The sequence below is a fragment of the Vanacampus margaritifer genome, chromosome 9 (genome assembly GCF_051991255.1).
Source record: "Vanacampus margaritifer isolate UIUO_Vmar chromosome 9, RoL_Vmar_1.0, whole genome shotgun sequence".
Taxonomy (NCBI): Eukaryota; Metazoa; Chordata; class Actinopteri; order Syngnathiformes; family Syngnathidae; genus Vanacampus; species Vanacampus margaritifer.
This window is the reverse complement of record NC_135440.1, coordinates 25,139,332-25,158,369: the sequence shown is the minus strand read 5'-3', so window position 1 is coordinate 25,158,369 and position 19,038 is coordinate 25,139,332. Positions and strand designations below refer to the sequence as shown.

Here is a 19,038-nt window from a genome sequence, read left to right as displayed (position 1 = left end):
GGAGGTAAATCCTGACTTGTCAAGTCAATTACAAGGAACAGAAATGCCAAATTTAAGCACATTGCACTCGACGAGAGCATTTATGTAAGGTAGGTAAACTATGATCATGATTTTCGGAGCCAATCACAGAGCTAAAAAAAAAAAAAAGATAATCAATCACCGATGCAAACAGAAGACGGACCAATCTATCCAATCTATATAAATTTGTTTATTTACTGGACAGTAGACTCCCCACAATTTGAAGGGGATTGGGAAAGAACCCGCCCACGAACAGCCAAAATGTGTGTTTTGTTGACGCCCACCGAAATGCACTGATAAAAAATAACAAACTCTCCCGAAAATTCAATACAGAGAAAAAAAACTCACCTCAGCTTGTGCACTGAACAAAGGAAAACTTGCAGTTTGAGTTTAGAATACAGCTTTTGTGACACCAAGCCTGGAATTTTCCTGATGCACCTTATACGCTACTGTCGGCAAAGCAGGGGGGAAAAAAAACACAATCTTGTTGATAAACATTAGCTTGTTTATTGTAAGAAGAATTGGCAGTCGTCAGCGATGACAGAAATAAATCCTCCCCCCCTCCCGTCCCTGCACAAGAGTTTGGCAGCAAATAACATCCTCTTGCTGTGCGGGTGACCTCTTCGCCATTCTTTTCCTATCATTAAAATCAATACTCAAGAAGCACACATGAACTTTAAAAGCCTCTCTGGTCACAAATCAATACTGCTTCGTAGTATCTTTCTCCACAACAGTGTAATCAAACACGTCGCCTCTTTGTGGCTTTTCTGGGAAACATCACCCAGCATTGATAAATGCTGTGAGTTAAGAGTCGGGAGGGTAAAGTGGTTCAATATATTGTGAACCCAACAACCAATCCCATAAACTACATATTCCTTAAACCTTCTGGAAGATGCGAGATTTTCATTTGTCACCGTATCGCATACAAAAAAAGAACAGAAAATAAATGCTAAAAGGTTGAGTAAGGGTGCCCGCTAAATGCGAGGCAAAGACGGGAGCGTGATTGGGTGTCAGCGTTAAGCGTAAAGGTCAAAGTTCACACTGTAGGTGTAAGGCCCAACGAGTAGCACCGCGCATTCCCCTGACATTTACACTTAAAAAAAGAAAGAAATATTTACAACAAAAACATCTTCTTGCAAGTAAAAGCACGTCAGGGGGATTGAACTGAATAAAAGGTGACACCGTCATGAGAGTAGAAAACAATTTGGAACGCTGGAGTACTTCCCCCATTGGGTGTGGAGAAAACAAAACTTCAGCACTAACCTCATTGCTGAATGCTGCCCTCTGCCTCTCACTACACTGCGACAAGACAACCGACGGTGAAGCTGAACAAACACATTAAAATGCCGGGTTAATTTACAAAATCCTTACAAAATAAATTCATACAAAACAAAACCAAAATAGATCTGTGTAGAAAATACATATTACAATTACACCCGCGCGAGGGATTAACATGCTCCACACACTGATAAACTGGTGAACTGAACACTGAGAGATGTCGAAACATGTCGATTAGCATAAGCTCTCCTCCCGACATCGCTGAGTGTGGATGGAATTTCGCTGAGGCAGTATTAACATGGAAAATGTGAATGAATAAATGTTTGGGTGCCAGTTTGAGAGTGTGTGTGTGTGTCAGCCTGTAACGCTGGAATGCAAAAGTGTGTGGCAGTAATACGCTTGGAATGAGGGGACGTGTGAGCACACTGGCGGGAATGATGTGTGTGTGTGTGTGTGTGTAAGTGCATTATGAACAGTGGGGTTGATATTTGGGGAATAGGTAGAGGTCTTTGCACAGCGAGCTGGTGAACTCGGACATCTCTTTGCAGCGATGGTGGGGCGTGCCGGGGGCGTAACCTTCGCGCTCTTTGATCCGCCCGTTGACCTGCAGGAGGAAAAAGGAAGAACAGTCAACAGGGAGTGATTTTCGATACAGCCATCGTTTCGCTTTCTTGACGATCGAATAGCAAAAATCCGCAAATCATTGGCATCCAAAAGGTCTGCAATTACATATAAATGTCACAAGATGGCAAAGATGCGCTTAAAATTGTGTGGCTCATAGTCATGTTTCCTAATATGTACACAGTCATGAATCCATAATACATAAATTATTATATTAAAGTTAAACATTTCTTGACAATAATATGTGACCTCACTTGTCTAAACATGACATTCTGATTAGTGGAATATGAATTATGCATCAAATCCGACTGAAGATGCTCAGGTCTCAGGTAATATCCAATCACAGCGCAGCTTCTGAAAACAGGTGAGCTGTGATTGGTCGTTGCCTGAGCCCTAAACAACAACATTGATGTCATCTTCAGTCGACAGCAAGTGGCAAAATGGCCGCCCCCTGAGATGGATAAAAACGGCTGAATTTTGCTGCTTAACTCATATTCCACTAACACAATATCAACCAAAAGACCGTATTTAGACTAGTGGGGCTGCATGTAACATTATTGTCAACAAATTTTGGGGGGGTTGACTTCCCCTTTAAGTAAATTATTCAAAACAAACCACCTTCACATGAGGCTCATCAATCGTATTAGCCAGCACACTAGCCTAGCACTTCACACAAACGATATCAAGTACTCACCTTTTGGCATTTCAACACAATAATAAATGTTTGCCTGCAAAGCAGACTTCATGAGCTATTAGCATCCATCGGTGAATGAACTATCAATGAATTAAACATAGTTAATAAACAACAAGGCCAAGATTTCACCAGATGGCATGAAAAACGGTGACTAGATGAGATTTTCAACAAATACCAAAAGATAGGTTAAAAATAAAATCAATATGAAAATTTGCGGATACTAAACCACAAATACGCGGCGTGTTCAATGTACATATACCGTGTGCTCACCTGCACCAGGATGTCAGCCATGTGTGTGTCTCTGGCGTGGAGGCGGAGGGCAGAGTTGAGTTCCTGGATGAACCAGGATCCTCGCTTGGTGTTGCGCATGGCCGCCGTGCCTTTAAGAGTAAAGCAAACACGATCCCTTAATAACACAAGAACGCAATGAGACGAGACGCAAGGACACAGGGAATCACGAGGCGTCTGCAAATAATCGTACGGTGCCATTGCTTGTTTTGTTTTTTTGTCAGCGACATGCACCGATTGTAAATAGAGAGAGGTGTCTCAACACATTGTCAGGAGAATCCCAGCAGAGACAGAATAAATAACAGGTCTCGCGCCGTAATGTTGCGGAATGTGTTTACAGGAAGGTGTCAACACGAGTGAGACGAGCAAGCCCAGAGGAACTTCGGAGACGCAACGTTGTGCATTCCAGGATGCTTGTTGAGCTCGCAGTAGTTTGTATTTAGAAACAGCTTTTACTAGGGTCTGACTGATTTGATTGACCAAGAATAGCTCTGTTAAAATCGGCAAAAATCACCTGATGTTTTTTTTTTTGTCGCCAAATTTAGGTTGTTGTTTTTTTTTTTAATGCATTTACATATCATAACATAAGACATTGGTAACATTTAACCCCTAAACCTTAAAAAAACATTTTTTTTTTTTTAAGTAAATATATGATATAAGGAAGAATACAATTTCCAATAACAGATTAATTGGCTGATTAATTAAAAAGAATGAATAAAATAAAATGTGTCCCTTAATGTTCACAACAATAAAGATGTGAATCGAAGGCAGAACATTTGACTGTTTTTACAATACTTCATCCTTTATTATTTGCTTAACTTTACAACAAAGAGAAAGAACAATCTGAAGGGGGGGGGGGGATTTTGCAGCCTTTAAAAGAGTTAATATTGGCTCAATTGGCAGATTAATCTGTCGGCCGCTACTTATCATCTACATTTCCCCCCCAAAAAAGTTTGTATTAAATTTTGGTGAATCCAAATGTAAAAGCTCATCTGTATTTTCAATGAGTGCAAGTTAGGTAAGTTAGGTAATAAGTTACGTTCCCAGCTAAACCCATAAAAGGATATCAAAAAAGGGACAAACTTACAAATTCTCTGACCTTTGAGAGAGGCAAAGCCGCAAATCATATCAGACCGCTGGGGCAGTTTAATCCTGGGCAGTCCCAAGTCTCCTCCCTGTCTAGCACCGGCGGCCCTGGGACCTTCTCGCCCAGCATCCCGCTGTTCACAGCTGGGTGAGCTGGTCCTTCCTGGCCCATCCACCTGTTCCACTCCGCAGTCCAGCTCATCTGTGAAACAGCAAGACATCAGCGATAAGATTATTGCCATTTCAGTGAGAAATGTTTTTTTCTGACTGCAAATGAAGTGGATAAGAACACCTAATGGCATTTGAGCAGCACACCTGTGGTGTTGGGTTAGTTGGAGTAAGAAAAGGGATAGTGTTGTAATAATTGCAGTGACTCCCGAGGGGTCTGCAGATTTGTGCAAGGCGTCATTAGCGTTGTAATGGCATTGGGGCTGAGACTAATTAAGCACACAGTCAAAGATTATTAACTTCACCAGGGAAAGTTATTTTTCAACAAGGTGGTTTATCTGGTTTTCCCCCCAATTTGTTTGTGTCTAACATCTGGCTATATATATATATATATATATATATATTTTTTTTTTTTTTTTTTTTTTTTTTTACGTGATGGCAAACTCAGATGTATTATGTCATACAAGTTACCCCAAAAAATAATTTTCCCATTAAAAAATATAGGAACATATGATTAACTCATTCACTCCCAGCCATTTTTACAGAAGCAATCCCCTTCGCTCCCGGCTGTTTTACTGGATTTTGACTGATTTTGCAAGGCCCACAGAATATTGTGTTCTATTAATATAAAAAACATGGAGTCTACCAAAACAAAGATTAGAGTCTCTTCTTTCATCAGGAAAAAAAGTATTTTTCTATCTGTTTCAGTTTTGCTGCAATTAGCATTAGAATATAGATACTGTACGTTTAGTTTAGTTTTTTTTTATGTGAATAAATGAGCTTTTTTTCAACATGGCCCTGGTTGATCTCTTATACTCTGCTGCCACCTGTTGGCCGTTTGTGTAATAATTACCATTCCTTCAACCGTTCTTTGCCATTGAGAGGCTGCATTAAAACCTTCACACACACAAAAAAAAAACTTCTGTATGCTCTACCATTTTGCCACTTGCTGTTGACTGAAGACAACATCAATGTTGCTCAGGTAACAACCAATCAAAGTGCAGCTTCAGAAAACAGGTGAGTTGTGACCTTGCCTGAGCAACTGCGAGGTCATCTTCACTTGACAGCAAGTGGCAAAATGGCCGCTCCCTAAAATGGATAAAAACGTCTGGATTTTGCTTCATAAGTCATATTCCACAAGTGTAAAATTGTCAAGAAATGTTTAAGGTTGACTTCCACTTTAAGAAGTAATTTACACAAACAAATTTCAAATGTGTATGCATAGACAGAAGCTGCAATGTTAAACCAAATGTCAGACTGAACTGATCCAGAATGTTAATGTGGGAAATCTCATTTATTCATCTCTTCTCATCAGAGCAGGTTGTACCTTGTTGTTCTTATTAGGACATGATTTCATTTTGTTGCTTTGAATCCAGAGGTTAGCCGCATGTCTGTGACATGCCATTGTCTACTCTATGTCCCGTTCTTTACCTCCTCTGCAGGCCTGGATGAAAAACATCTTTGGTTTGTTCTGCAGCAGCGGGCAGCGGACATTGTCGAAGGCCTCAAACACCCACTGAATCTAAAAATGAACACATGACAGTGTGGGTGTTAAGGCTAGATGACAATAGAAAGTTTTTATTCGTGTTGAACAAGACGACAGCACACCTGCAGGAGTTGGCCGTCTGTGCCGTACACGGCTCCTTCCACGCCGTGGGAGAGCAGACAAACCACGCAGCTGTTCACAGTGCGGTGCTCGGGACGCCTGCGGAAGGTCTCGATGCAAGTTCTCATTTCCTGGATGAAAATACGGAGAAGACAACAAGTTCTTTTGTGGCCGCCGTTGAGGCAGAAGTGGCGTGGGCGAGACGGCGTCACCTCAGCAGTCAGGTCTCTGCGGACCGTCACCAAGTAGTCAAGATCTGTGAAAAGCCTGCTGAGCACCCCGTCGTCCACCTCGCCTCCCTTCCTGGGGTCGAGGTCGGTCGCGGCGTCAAACGTCACATTGCTGATCACCAGGGCCAAACCACGTGGGGATGACGTCAATACGTAGGACTGCAACATAGAGGAGAAAATTAAGCTGCATTCTTTTGGCATCATTTTATTATTATCAGGAGGTAGAAAAAAAAACACATTCATATTATGCAACTATAACGATAAGTTAGTTTTTCCTTGTTATTACTCATTCTCATTTCATTACTGCTATGAAGGAAAAACTAGTAGACAAATAAAATACTGGACCTTTATGGGAATTTTGTCTATATTTTATATTAAAATGCTCTATATGACAATATTTGTATTTAGAATGTATTATGTTGCCAGTAGTTAAGCATCAACCACACAGTTGGGCAGCAGATATCATACAAGGACATCACAGATGACTGCATTAAGGAAGGCCAAAAAGCAACACTTTCATATTAATTTTGTGAAACGATCTAACCCTTGACATAAAAGAAAGCATGCTGGGAAACAAAACCAAAGTAATTCCCTCGGGTTTTCTTATTGTTTTATTTTATATAATCTATCTATCATTCATTATATTTAGATATAACTTAACTAACAACTGTCTTTACCTGGGAGAAATCGACTTCCATGAAGTGTTCCTTTTGATTCCTTGCACTCTACAGGGCTGCTTTTTCTTTACTGAGCAAACGCCAACAGTCTTCTTACTCACTTTGCAGACGTTGTGTTACCTTTATGCATTGGGCGAGGTAGAGGTCATGTGTGCAAGGGAGCACGGGAGCGGCGATGGGGCTGTCTGCATCCAGGCTGTACTCCATGGACTCTGAGAACAACAAGAGCACACATTCACACACTTCACCACATACCACGCTACTACATCTTATTAAATTGGTATTTGTAATGTTTTAAATGACATCATCATACCAGAAGATATTCTACCCATCATGCAAGAATGCCAAATGTTGTGTCCGGTGAGTGTATTACGACACACTAGCAGCTTTAAGATGACAAACTCCGTACTACAAGCCTGAGCATGAGTCACTCGCAAGGTGCGCCAGCCGCACTCCCTTCAGTAATATGATCCATAAACAATTAACCCATTGAGAAGAATATCCAGCATATTCCAAGCAGATCTCATTACCCATCTCCCGAATCTTGACAATAGACAAACCCCTTTTTACCAGCCTGTGTGTCCATAGAAACGGAAAAATATTGACACGAGACACGTCAGTGATATGTCACATCTCACCGTACGTCCTCGCTCGTTTGGCTGCGATTTCCTCCTGGGTGGAAAGTGGAAGAGCGGAGTCGCCGTATCTCTGAAATGAAGACAGATTCTTTGAGTTACATAAACCAAAGTCAACGGAAGATTTGCTTGATTTGACGAGTGGAGTCGACTGTTGCTAGCACTAATCATACATTGGATTAAGAAAACAGTCAACCATCTCATAATCTAAATTCAGTATTTGCAAATTTGCATATCTGTTGATTTTTGGGGGAGCTGTCGACTAATATTCGCTGAAAATCTTGTCTATTAGTCGTTTTTGGGCTCAAGCCAAAACGACAAAATTATTACTTTGACGCCACCTGGTGGAACATTGTTGTTATTGTTAGGTTTCATTGATGGTTTTTCATCTGCATTTGAAATGTTTTGTCTACCAAAAAGATATAAATGCTCAGTTTTGTGAAGACTATTTGTTTACCCGATTTAGCAATTAAAATAGAGCAAACGTCCCACCAAGAACTGGTGAGTGACTGTGCTCAATTACGCACAGGCTACTTAATCATTCACAAGAGTATCAAGAGTGAAGGTTGGGCAGCTCACCTCTCTCTTCCTCTCTGATGTCTGGATTAGCTGCCGTCCTGGCCGTCCTTCGGACTCCTCCTCAGGCTGAAACCATAAGACACTACGATTATTAGCCTGGAGGACGTGGGTGACTGATTGCCTTATTAAACGCTCACTCACTTGTGTGTCTTTGCCATCCTTCTCCTGTGACTGCGCGAGAAGCTCGCACAGGTGCCGCTGCTCGGTTTCCCTCAGCGCCGAGCAGAAGCTGCTGAAGGCGTGCGGCCCTCGCTTGGGAAGGAGTAGCAGCAGACGCCAGCTTCGCTTCTGGGACGTTTGCTCGGCCTGAGGAAATTGTCCGTCAGAAACATGACAGAAGTCAAAAAGAGAGCAAAATTGATGGGATTTTTTTCCCCCTGCAGTTTGTGCCAAACAAGTTTATCCGTTTTGTTTGGCACAAAGTCTTTTGTTGCAAGGGCTCAGAGAGCATTTGTGCACAACTGTTGACATCACAGTGTTTATTTTGCATTTCATGTAATGTATGATTCATTAAAATCCAATGATGTTAATGTTGGGCACGGCTATACAGCTGAACAGAATTTTTAGAGTGAATTTTGAGGCCTTTAAATCCTCAATTATTAGTTTGTAGGATTGCTGGTATCGAACACATTGAAGGCATTTCAATGGTGAAAATGAGGAAATAAAGTTGTGAGCTTGGTTATGTAAAGACTTTAACTTGTAAGTCAAAACCATTATTATCTGTTTTTGGTAGCTGTATTGACTATTCCAAACATACGGGCATTTCTGATATATCCGTTTTGCATTTATTTTGCCTGTGACTAGCATACAAACGAGGCAGATTGTTATAGTAGTTAAATGACATTTCATCACATTTTGAAATCAAAATAATCCTCACAAATCAAATTACAACAATCCAAAATCCAATGCTTTTCAATAAGCGGAGAGCTTCCTTTCACCAAGTTAATACTGCATTTGAGAAAGGTGGGAAGTCGGACTTATCACACTTGGATTGTCCCACTTCCGACCTTAAAGCGTTTGAGGCAAATATAAACAACAAAGATGGCTGGTTACGAAAAATTGTTTGCTGTTCTGTTTAACACAGTCAGTCCAAATCACATTGGGTTACGTGAAGTTATTTACTTCAAATAACTAAATTAATGACATTATAAATAAAGAGATAAATATGTTCAGAATTGTGTAAATTATGTTTTGCAATTCACGGTCTGTGTCTCTCCAGTTGAATGAAGTCAGACTGAAGTCGTATCTCCGGATTCAACGGGGCCTTCCATGGTTTGAAGTTGGAAAAGTTACCTTCCTCTTGTCCTTATATGCAGCATTAGATTACCATTTTTGACTTGACGCAATTGTAACGTCAGCTCAGAATTGTCCAAAATCCATTTCATAATGTTTCTAAAAAAAAAAGGAACTAGACTTAAACTTAAACAATGACAAAGAAATGCTGTGCTTGGCCTTGCACAGAACGACAACTCGAGAGGTTTTAAGATGTCAAAGAATTATCCAGCAAAAGAAAAAAATATATGTCAAAGAGACAATTTCTATTGTTCTGAGTTTTTCAAAGGTGGAAGTGGGCATGAGAAGAGATGTCCACATACATTTTGGCGACGGTTGATCACAGTTCTCAGACGTTAAGCATTTTAAACTGTACCATCAACTGACACCGAAAGGTTTGTTTACTATAACCACCTAAAAGTACGCGTGACGTCATCGTTAAACGGTCTGTTGAAAACATAACATACCAGGATGTCCTCGGCCATGCTGTCGGTGAGGATGTTGTCCTGCAGCAGAAACTGAATGAGCAGCTCGTCCACCACCAGCTGCTTGCACAGAGAAGCACTCCGCAGAGCGACTCGATGCCTCTCCAGCATGCCACACTCCCGCATCTTGCTATAAAACACACGGTGTATTTTTTTTCAATGGGGGGAGGTAAAGAAGACCATGTCCTAACAATTTCCGCACTTTCGATTAAACATGCAATTAGCAACCTGGTAAAAACACTTGGCATAAGCTTGGCGATACAAAACACAAGGAAAACACTGAACACGAATTAGAATGGTTTAAAATTCGAATTGATGGTTTAAGCAGGAGATATTTGTCAAAGCAAGTCACACACGTTGACAGTTGATGGCTAACTCAAGCACTCGGCAGTGGGGGACCGCGCTAGCTAGCCGAACTTGGTGAGTAAAGCAAACCACGTTTCTCTTACCTTCACGCGTTCTTCCGGCGATGCACCAAAGTATGAAATCTTCGAGTTGGACGGCGGCCAAATGTGGTCGTTTTTTTATATTTCCACGCCAGAAAACGACAAGCCCCATCGACCGCTCAACTTCCGTGGGTATCAGTAGCTGCAATGTGATGGGCGTGGCCACGAACTTATTGTTTATTATTTGGACCAATGAAAGTGCGAAAAGATTGAGTGACATAATTTTAGGCCAATCAGTCGTTTTATTGACGTCATACTAACTTTGTACTGGCGGGACATTGAACGTGGTGGTTGTTTTAGGCGGAAAACAAACAGCGCCAAGGAGACTCGAATACATGTTTCACCTTTAAATGGTTATATTTCCTTATGAAATACGTAGTTGCTGTAGCAGTTGCAGTTCGTTAGTTATACTTGGTGGATCTAGTAAACAATTCTGGAGCAAATTATCCACTTACTGGCTTAAAAAGGCCTTTGAGTATATTTATCGAGTAGGGCCTATCTCAAACACGGTGTCAAACTCAAGGGTCCAGGGCCAGATCCGGCCTAACTCATCATTTCATGTGGCCTGCGAAAGCAAATCATTTGTGTCACCTTCCATATTCATCCATCCATCCATTTTCTTAACCGCTTGTCCTCACAAGGGTCGTGGGGGGCGCCGGAGCCTATCTCAGCTGGCTTCAGGCAGTAGGCGGGGTACACCCTGAACTGGTTGCCAGCCAATCGCAGTCACCTTCCATAATCTTTGCTAAAATCTGTACCAGAATTTCAAGTTTTCATGTGTGTGATTGATAACAACCATGCAATTTTGCAGCCATTTGTTTTGTAATGCATTTTACAGTAATTTATTAAACTATTATCCATGACTTCTGATTTCAAAATTAGCAATCTATCATTTTTTTTGGTCTATTTGTATGTATTTATTTGGTTTCACCGTCACAACGGCCCTCTTAGGGAAGCCGTAACCACAAAGTGGCCCACGACAAAATGAGTTTGAGACCCCTGATCTTAATAGGATTACGTGAAAGCTAGAAAGCAACAATGGCTTCATAACTACACTGAAACAGTTTTTTTTCTAATATTTTGGTTTCCTTATTTTGTGTACAGTATTTCGATGTGAGTAATACAGTTTTCCTTACAAAAACTACAACAAGTAATATACCTCAGTTTAAAGGCAACTTTAGAGACGAGCCTTAAATTTGTAATCATGTGATCAGTAATTGTATATATCTGCCATGTTGGAGGTAGCGATCTTGAGGATCAACTTGGCTTGAAATGGAATTGAAAGACTAACAGGACTGTTTCACTTATAGACCCATGCAGGATAGCTGACAGCTTGTTTTACTTTTCCTAAAACAGCCTTGACTTTATGTTACACGTTAGCATGGTGGGAATGAGCTGCCATTCTGGTAAACATTCAATCCCACATTTCGGATTCGGAGAAAACCATCATTTCCGTCTTTTCCTTAAAAAAATGTACAGTTGCCCTGGTTCAAAATTGGTGCCACTGCCCAAACCAAAAAAAAAAAAAAAAGATTCAATGAGACCTTGTCCCTCTCACCTGTCACCATTTTTTATGGCTATCAAATTTACCTATTGTAACACTCAAAAGGAACCCAACAAAACAATGCATCCATTTCCAACATGGCGGCCGCTATTTTCCCACCATGTGTCTCACCGCACCTCTGCTCTTAAACCGACTTCACCCTCCCCTGCTGTCTATCTCCTCACCCTCACTGTGTGCTGTCAATAATTGATGGTCTTTAGTGACTCTCAAAGGGTAACAGGTCCGGCAGAAAATGTCTCATGTGTCATTTCATTTATTTATTCACAAGTCGGTCTCGGAGAAACCGGCAAGTATTTAGCGGCGTTTGGTGCGTAGCCAGTCGTAAGTTGCTGCTGTGTTTTTGCTTGCACCTGCGCGTGACCGTGACCAAGCGGGCTTATGCTGGATGAGTGACAGCGGCACAGAAGGAGGCGAAGGGAAGCTTTAAATAAGTGGGTGGCGGGGGGTCATGGAAGGGAAGTGACAGAATTATTGAGTGAATTAATTCAGTCTTTTCCAGCCCTGATTGACTGTATACTGCAAACTTGCAGTACAGTGCAAACATGGAGGAAGAAAAGAGAGAAGACACATTCTTCCCTAGGAGAAGTCTCACTTTTGGAGTTTATGGAAGGTGAGTGAACACCGTTTGAAATTTCAATTTGGAATAAATAATTAGCATACATTTCATCTGCGATGAACACTTTCCGTGTGTGCTTTTTTCACTTTCTTATTTACAGCCTGGACATATCCGGGGATGTGGCAGGGTGAGGCTTTATTCCTCATTTATTACGGCACTTTTGACCTGACTTTACAAACAAAAGAAGTGCAGACAAGAAGAAGTGAATGTGGATTTTTTTTTGTGTGTGAATGCACCTGTTGCTGTAGAGCGGAAGCTGCGGAGGACAACACAACGGACATCTTGGACTCCCAGGTCAAGAACAGCAAGCCAGTCCTCTCTGCGAGCAACAGCCAGAAGGAAACAGAGCTGTTTGAAATCATTGAAAAACTCCAGGTATGTTATTTTGATGTGGTACGAGAGGCAAATTCAAGAGTGACGTTGTTGTCATCAGTGCCTCTTTGGTACATCAGGGCAGAAGACTTGATGAGCAGCGATGTGAATTCCCTCTACCTCTTAAGGTTAGTCCGATTATTAAAAAAAAAAATTATATATATATATATATATATATATATATATATATATTTGTGCTGATTTGTTTCCCTAATCAAGCAACACAGGCTCATCCTCGTCTATTTTAGTCTCAGCTTTTGACGATAGGTGGAGATCTGCCAATCATCCTCCCTTCGAAGCTGGGGCGCTACTGGGTAGACCCCCCTTTGGAGAGACTCGCCGATGTCAGTCCCACCTCCTCCCATCACGGCCTCCCGTCACACAGCTACGAGCTCATGGAAAGGGACAGAGAAGCCAAAATCTACCATGACTTCTTCCGCTCACGGGTCAGTCAGCTTCATGTTACAGAGCTGTCATTCAAATGAACACTACAATTTTTACTCAAAATGTCCCCAACTTAAAGTGAACTATAGTCTGTGACTTATGATGACTTGCAATGATATAAACAAAAAGTATACACACCCTTGTTTAAATTGCTGATTTGCGAAATAAAAATAAGACCAAGACTAATCATTTCAAATCTTTTTGAGAGGGGAAGTAAAAATAAAGAACTGGGTAGCACAAGTGCGCACACCCTCTTATAACTGGGTTGTGGCGAGTTAACCAATTGCATTCAAAGTCATGGTAAATGGAAGTTATCACACATCTGCCATAATTAAAAGTGTCTCTGGTTAAGATCAAATATAGTTCTGCTGTTCTAGTGAGCTTTTCATGACTTTTTTTGTGCTAACAGTGACTGCAATTTGGAACTGTTCATAATTCACTCTACCTCGTCACAGTTCCATATGAAAAAAAAAAAACCTGCTCCAAAGCATGATGCTGCCAAACTTGTTGTGTTTGCGCCAAATGATGGCAAAAAAGATCAACCTTTGTTTATTCGGACCATAACACATTTTCCTATATGTGTTTGAGAGATGTTGTTTCATTATCTCGATTGTTTCTTTTTTACTTAATCTCCCCAAAACATTGTTCTTCAATTGGCCTCACTGATGGTGGGAAAAGTTTGGAAATAAATTATCTTGGTCACATTTTTTTAGATCACAAAAATCGAGCATTTGAACAGGGGTGTGTAGACTTTTGCTGTATATTCACTGTTTACCCTCATGTACACCCTTGATTAGAGCAACAAATTATGACAATTTACGAGACCAAAACGACTCAAAATTAAGCAACCGGTCAAATTTCCAAAGAATACTTTTATCATTATGGTGTACTATTGGTTAGGACGTCTGCCTCACAGGTCTAGGGATCTGGGTTTGAACCTCAATATCAGCCTTCATGTATGGAATAAGTGCCCTGATATTGGCAAGCAACCACTCTGGGGTTTGGCTTCAGCTCAACCACCACAACCCAAATGACGACATGGATGGATTGAGGAATTTTACTTTTTCTAAATATATATATATATATATATAAGAGGCACTAATCCACCATTAATAAAGCCAAATCAATGTTGCTTTTCTAAGTTTTTCTTTATTTTTTTGTACTTTCCAGTATCACAATTCATTCACAGCAGTGGATCCGATATTAGGTCCTCTAGTTCTATCTGTGTGTTTGGAGGAAGACGAAAATAGGATGCGAGTCATACTAAGGTGAAATGCTAATCATGTTTTACATTGAATAATCTAGTATTTACCTATATAAGCACTTAAATGTGAGTCTGTGTTATTTTTTTATGACATTATGTGTCTTGTCTCATAGAATGAAAGAATGTTCTCTGCATGGAGTTTTCTCCCTGTCACTTTTTTCTGGCATTCCATCAGCTGTCGAACTGGCAAAGGTACACAGTTTTTTCAATATTAGTTGGCGATGCCAGTGGAAAATGAAAAATACATTTTAAATGTTGTTTTGGACTCAAGCGTCGTATAGATTGATCTTGCGTAGGACTGAACCTCAGGCAAAAGAAAAATAATAATCATATCATTTCTAGATTCTATGCTACAGAGTGACCGTCTCAAAGTTTGACGCAGTCAGCTACCTCAAGGTAATTCTTTAGCATGACCAGAAAGGCAAAAGTATCGACTTAATTTTAATTAAACTCTTGTATTTCCACTCGCTCATCCTCAAGGCTCCAATACTAATAAAAGCATTCGATGAACACAGAGTGTCTTCCAATTTCAAGTTTGGTGTGTTGTACCAGAAGGAGAATCAGGTAAAAACTGAATTGTTGTTTTTGGTCCTGCTTTTCAGTAAACTCTGAGGATTATAAATATCCTCAAAAAAACAGACGTAGAGTTTATTCTTTGCCGCTCACTGAACCGTGTTTTAAAATGTGACGTTTTGTGCTACTTAACCGGTCTAATAACAAATCGACATCCTCAGTAGCATACTAATTGAGAGGTTCGACTATACAACCAGTCAAACACACTAAACTCTTTGACCAGTTCACTGAGGAGGACATACTCGGTAACGACGAGGAGAGCGAGGAGTTTACGGAGTTCTTGTCTATTTTGGGAAACACGGTTCAACTCCAAGGCTTCACTGGGTGAGCTTGCTTTTGTTTGATTGGCTGACAGACACTCACAGTGCAACATCTCACCCAATTTTCCTTTTCTCAGGTTCAGAGGAGGTCTGGATGTGTGTCACGGCCAAACAGGAAGCGAGGCCGTCTTCACTTCCTTTCACGGCAGAGAAATGATCTTCCACGTAGCGACAAAACTGCCCTTCACAGAAGGCGACCCACAGCAGGTTGGTGAATCTACATATCTTTTCTGTTCTAAACAGGAAAATGGTGGGAAGCAGAGATTGTACTTGAGTAGATTTTTCAGGTATCTGTACTTAAGTATTTATTTTTATGATTACTTTTACTACCTACGTTTCAAAATTGACATCTGTATCGTTAGGCTACGAAATAACCTTATTACATTTTTTCAACTTTTATGGATTAAGACACATTGTAAAAAATACATAAATAGAAAGAGGTTAAGTATTTAAAGCAGTGGTGTCCAAACTACGGCCCGGGGCCCATTTGTGGCCCACCATCCATTTTTCAGTGGCCCGCAATATATACTAAAAATGCCATTTGACACAGTTAGAAAAAAAATTTTGGGGGTCAAAGTAAGAAGGAAGGGTGTGGAAAAAAAAAGGTGCCGCTATTACAAATAAGTCGGTTTATATACTGTAGCATTTTTCTAGATATGCAAAAAACACAAATAAATGATTTGTACTAAACCCAATTCCTCTTCATAACATTACGTGGCCCTCAAACGAAAACGTTTGGACACCCCTGATCTAAAGTAACTTAGTAAAAGTCAAGTAACTTAGGTAACTAAAGGAGTTGAATCTTACTGTACTTCTGCCACATTGCTGACAAACATCTCCTATCCCACAGCTGCAAAGAAAGAGACACATCGGTAACGACATTGTAGCGCTGGTCTACCAGGAGGGTCCAACTCCTTTCATAGCCGATGTCATTAAGTCGCACTTCCTGCACTGTTTCATCGTGGTCCGGAGGGTTCCGAGTGGGAAGACAGACGACACTGGCCAAGCTGCATACCAGGTGGTGTGTTTTTTTTTAAATCTGTCCTACCCGGGCGAGATGACCTGGAAGTATCAGGGGGAAATGTTGTTAGAACCGTAACCCTAAAAATTCCTTTTTGTCACAGATATCTGTCACAGCCAGAGATGATGTTCCTCCATTTGGTCCAGTCCTTCCAGATCCTGCAGTCTTTACAGATGTAAGAAGAACCCATAAAACTTTTTTCTTTTCTTTTTTTAATTTGTATCTTAACCCCTGGGCGTTATTTGACCATTTTTTGGCTTTTTGTTGGTTCTGACCAAGCCATTTCAAAATAAAATAACGCCCAGGGGTTAAACCCTTCAGATTTGTTCACATTTTTTCTGCTGGGCATTTTTCCCCTTTTTTTCCTATTTGGACTCTTTTCTGACATAAGAACAACATAAAAAATGTTTTTGGGGGTTATCTCGTGTTTTTATTTCCATGTCCACTGCAATCATCGATGGGTCTGAACTTCTGAAGGGGTTAAAAGTCAGTCAAAGATACTTTGAAAAATGACTAAAACATAAAACTAGAAATCCTATTGTAGAATAACTTGAATTGTCATTTTATGAGCAGCCAATCTGTGAAATCCTGCTCCAAATGTGCACAGTGAGATGCTTAAAAAGTCCGGCTTTTTCTTAAGCACTCCCTGCTGAGAGAATTCCTCTTGACCAAGCTCATCAATGCGGAAATTTCCTGCTATAAAGCAGAGCAGTTCAGCAGACTGGAGGTAGATGCTCATCACATCTCAAGTTCATCAAGTCTATTTGGTTGTAATATAATATTTTTTTTAATCTCCCTTTCCCTTTAAAAATCAAATCAAATAAAGCTACGCACGCGTTCATCACTTCTGGAGAGTCTGCAGGCAGAACTCTCCACTCGTTCGCAGTGCATGCTGGGAGATCATCCATCAGCCTCCTCTCTCCCCGCTGCTGAGAGTGTCAGGGGGGTGTCCGAAGGCAGCGGGGGGTTCATTGAGAACTTTAAGGTCAGCATGCAGAGTTATATTCAATCTCACATGCAGCCATATTTTGCTCATTTATTATTGTTTTTTTTCTCAGAGGGCTATCAGAGTGCGGAGCCATTCCTTCGAGACCCTCGGGGTGCCCAGGAAGATCAGTGGCACCTCACAGCAGAAACCAAAGGTAGGATTCAAAATCATTTTCATCATAGGGCGATATTATGACTGTTAAAAATCACATCAACATAAAATCACCTTATCATATCATATTATTACATCCAGTCATTTTTAAAATGTGGTACTTGTGGCACATGGGCTCCCTCTTGTGATAGGTAAGAGAATAACTGCCAAAGTACACTTTGGTTGTTTTTAACTTTTTAGTTTAATACATTTAAATTTTATCTTTAAGAACAGTTTGTTTCTAACATTTTAGTACAGTCTTTATTTAGCTTATGTGCAATACATATTTATCAAATAATTATTTCAGTACAATCTTTTATTGTCCTATGTTTAAGGACAGTGTTGTGTTTAAACAATAGTCATGATAGTGGAGATGAAGTTGTTTTCTTGGGGGTGGTTCTTGGTGTGAACAGTTTTAGAATCACTAGGATAAACAACCGCCCCAGCATTTTATGTCATTATTATAGATATTTTTAACAAATAGGATTTGAACTCAGGAATCAACCAACTATTTACGTAAACTATTGTTTAGAAGGGCTTCTGTGAGGGAAAAAAAAAAAAGGTGTGTCATATTTTAAAACAAATAATATTAAAAAGTGAAGAACATTTCAACTTTTGTTAGTTTCCCTGCCAAAATGAAAAGAGAAAAAAACAAATTTAGCAAGAATCAAATGAAATTGATAAACGTACTTATTTTAGTGCACCACAAAAAAAGATATGACGGGCCAGATCTCGCCCCTGGGTCTGGAGTTTGGTATATTTTATGCAGATTTGTGCATATAATATACAGTAATCCTAAAATAATCCATTATTAATATGGGGAAAGGAATTTGAGATCCTAATTAATCTTTAAAAGTATGTTCATTTTTGTGTAGCGCAGCTAATTGTTCTCCAAAGTTGATTTGTTTTTGCCTGACAAACAAAACAATAAATGTCATTTCAAAAAAAAAAAATTAAGATGTATTCAAACCTCTTTTACAGACTGACAAGGAAACAGAAAGGTAAAACTCACAACAATAATTGGCTTTTTTTTCTTTGACTTCCATAGAAGTTGAAATATTGTTTACAACGGAATTTTATGATTGCAGCGACTGTTTGGCTCCAGCTGAAGTCAAAGATCAAGCAAGCCCTCAAGAGGAGACGTAGAAAACCTCCACATCCAGATTTTAGACATTAATGCACATAAAGCCTTTATGTTGACCGTATTATATGTAAATAGAAAATAAAGGTAGCATTGCTGCTGATGTGGTTATCATGCTGCAATAGCAGTCATTTATGTGATTTAAGAGAATAACAATTATATTTCAGTGACATGTATGGTAAATAAAAGACCTGCAAATGTTTAAGAAATGGTGTGAATCATTAAAAATGTGTGAAGAAAGTGCTTTTTTAAAGGCTTACGGAGACAAGCACATCAGGAATTGAGACGATAAGGTAAGAAAAATAGCTTTACATAATAAATCCATCAATTTTTTTAGGTGGATGTTGTATGCTTTTCTATTTTTTTTGTTTTTGTTTATAAACCTTATGGAACCTAATGCAACCTTTAAAAAAAAAAAAAAAAAGTAATAGCAACAAAAAAAATTGCCATGTTGGAGACCCTGGAAAAAAAAGTTGCTTAGCTACCACTGGAGAGATTAAAA

At 40.0% G+C, this 19,038-nt stretch overlaps 2 protein-coding genes across 7 annotated transcripts; one reads left to right on the top strand and one right to left on the bottom strand.

The window, feature by feature from the left end:
• Positions 1–480: 480 nt before the first annotated feature.
• Positions 481–16,272, bottom strand: casp2 (caspase 2, apoptosis-related cysteine peptidase). Of its 5 annotated transcripts, XM_077576591.1 has the most exons (14): positions 16,180–16,272; positions 16,044–16,086; positions 15,295–15,471; positions 12,500–12,582; positions 9,620–9,767; positions 7,881–8,186; positions 7,305–7,374; positions 6,787–6,878; positions 5,972–6,148; positions 5,762–5,890; positions 5,585–5,675; positions 3,987–4,187; positions 2,882–2,991; positions 481–1,900 (listed from the first exon to the last, which is right to left on the bottom strand). In XM_077576591.1, the coding sequence occupies exons 5-14, from the start codon at positions 9,761–9,763 to the stop codon at positions 1,763–1,765; spliced, it is 1,458 nt and encodes a 485-aa protein (XP_077432717.1). In that variant the 5' UTR covers positions 9,764–9,767; positions 12,500–12,582; positions 15,295–15,471; positions 16,044–16,086; positions 16,180–16,272; the 3' UTR covers positions 481–1,762. The 5 variants fall into 5 exon arrangements, with proteins under 5 accessions (XP_077432717.1, XP_077432718.1, XP_077432716.1 ...); XM_077576592.1 differs by lacking the exon at positions 16,180–16,272 and having other exon boundaries at positions 16,044–16,156; XM_077576595.1 differs by lacking the exons at positions 12,500–12,582; positions 15,295–15,471; positions 16,044–16,086; positions 16,180–16,272 and adding an exon at positions 10,087–10,235 and having other exon boundaries at positions 488–1,900; positions 7,881–7,946; positions 8,022–8,186.
• Positions 9,635–18,745, top strand: rap1gapl (RAP1 GTPase activating protein-like). Of its 2 annotated transcripts, none has more exons than XM_077576589.1 (19): positions 9,635–10,057; positions 12,178–12,257; positions 12,364–12,390; positions 12,512–12,638; positions 12,716–12,763; positions 12,884–13,081; positions 14,250–14,347; positions 14,457–14,535; positions 14,686–14,739; positions 14,824–14,907; positions 15,140–15,240; positions 15,314–15,443; positions 16,087–16,254; positions 16,361–16,432; positions 16,898–16,984; positions 17,084–17,242; positions 17,316–17,399; positions 18,377–18,396; positions 18,484–18,745. In XM_077576589.1, exons 2-19 carry the CDS (start codon positions 12,190–12,192, stop codon positions 18,539–18,541), a joined length of 1,662 nt encoding a protein of 553 aa, XP_077432715.1. In that variant the 5' UTR covers positions 9,635–10,057; positions 12,178–12,189; the 3' UTR covers positions 18,542–18,745. The 2 variants fall into 2 exon arrangements, with proteins under 2 accessions (XP_077432715.1, XP_077432714.1); XM_077576588.1 differs by having other exon boundaries at positions 12,147–12,257.
• Positions 18,746–19,038: the final 293 nt, after the last annotated feature.

Bases quoted from the DNA above. Each gene is read 5' to 3' on its own strand.
- casp2 (XM_077576591.1), bottom strand. From the start codon at position 9,763: ATGCGGGAGTGTGGCATGCTGGAGAGGCATCGAGTCGCTCTGCGGAGT. The intron at 6,879-7,304 runs GTGAGATGTGAC...TGTTGTTCTCAG, and splicing joins CAAACGAGCGAGGACGTACG to AGTCCATGGAGTACAGCCTG. The intron at 1,901-2,881 runs GTGAGCACACGG...TTCCTCCTGCAG, and splicing joins TGGCTGACATCCTGGTGCAG to GTCAACGGGCGGATCAAAGA.
- rap1gapl (XM_077576589.1), top strand. From the start codon at position 12,190: ATGGAGGAAGAAAAGAGAGAAGACACATTCTTCCCTAGGAGAAGTCTC. The intron at 15,241-15,313 runs GTGAGCTTGCTT...TCCTTTTCTCAG, and splicing joins CAACTCCAAGGCTTCACTGG to GTTCAGAGGAGGTCTGGATG. The intron at 17,400-18,376 runs GTAGGATTCAAA...CCTCTTTTACAG, and splicing joins CCTCACAGCAGAAACCAAAG to ACTGACAAGGAAACAGAAAG.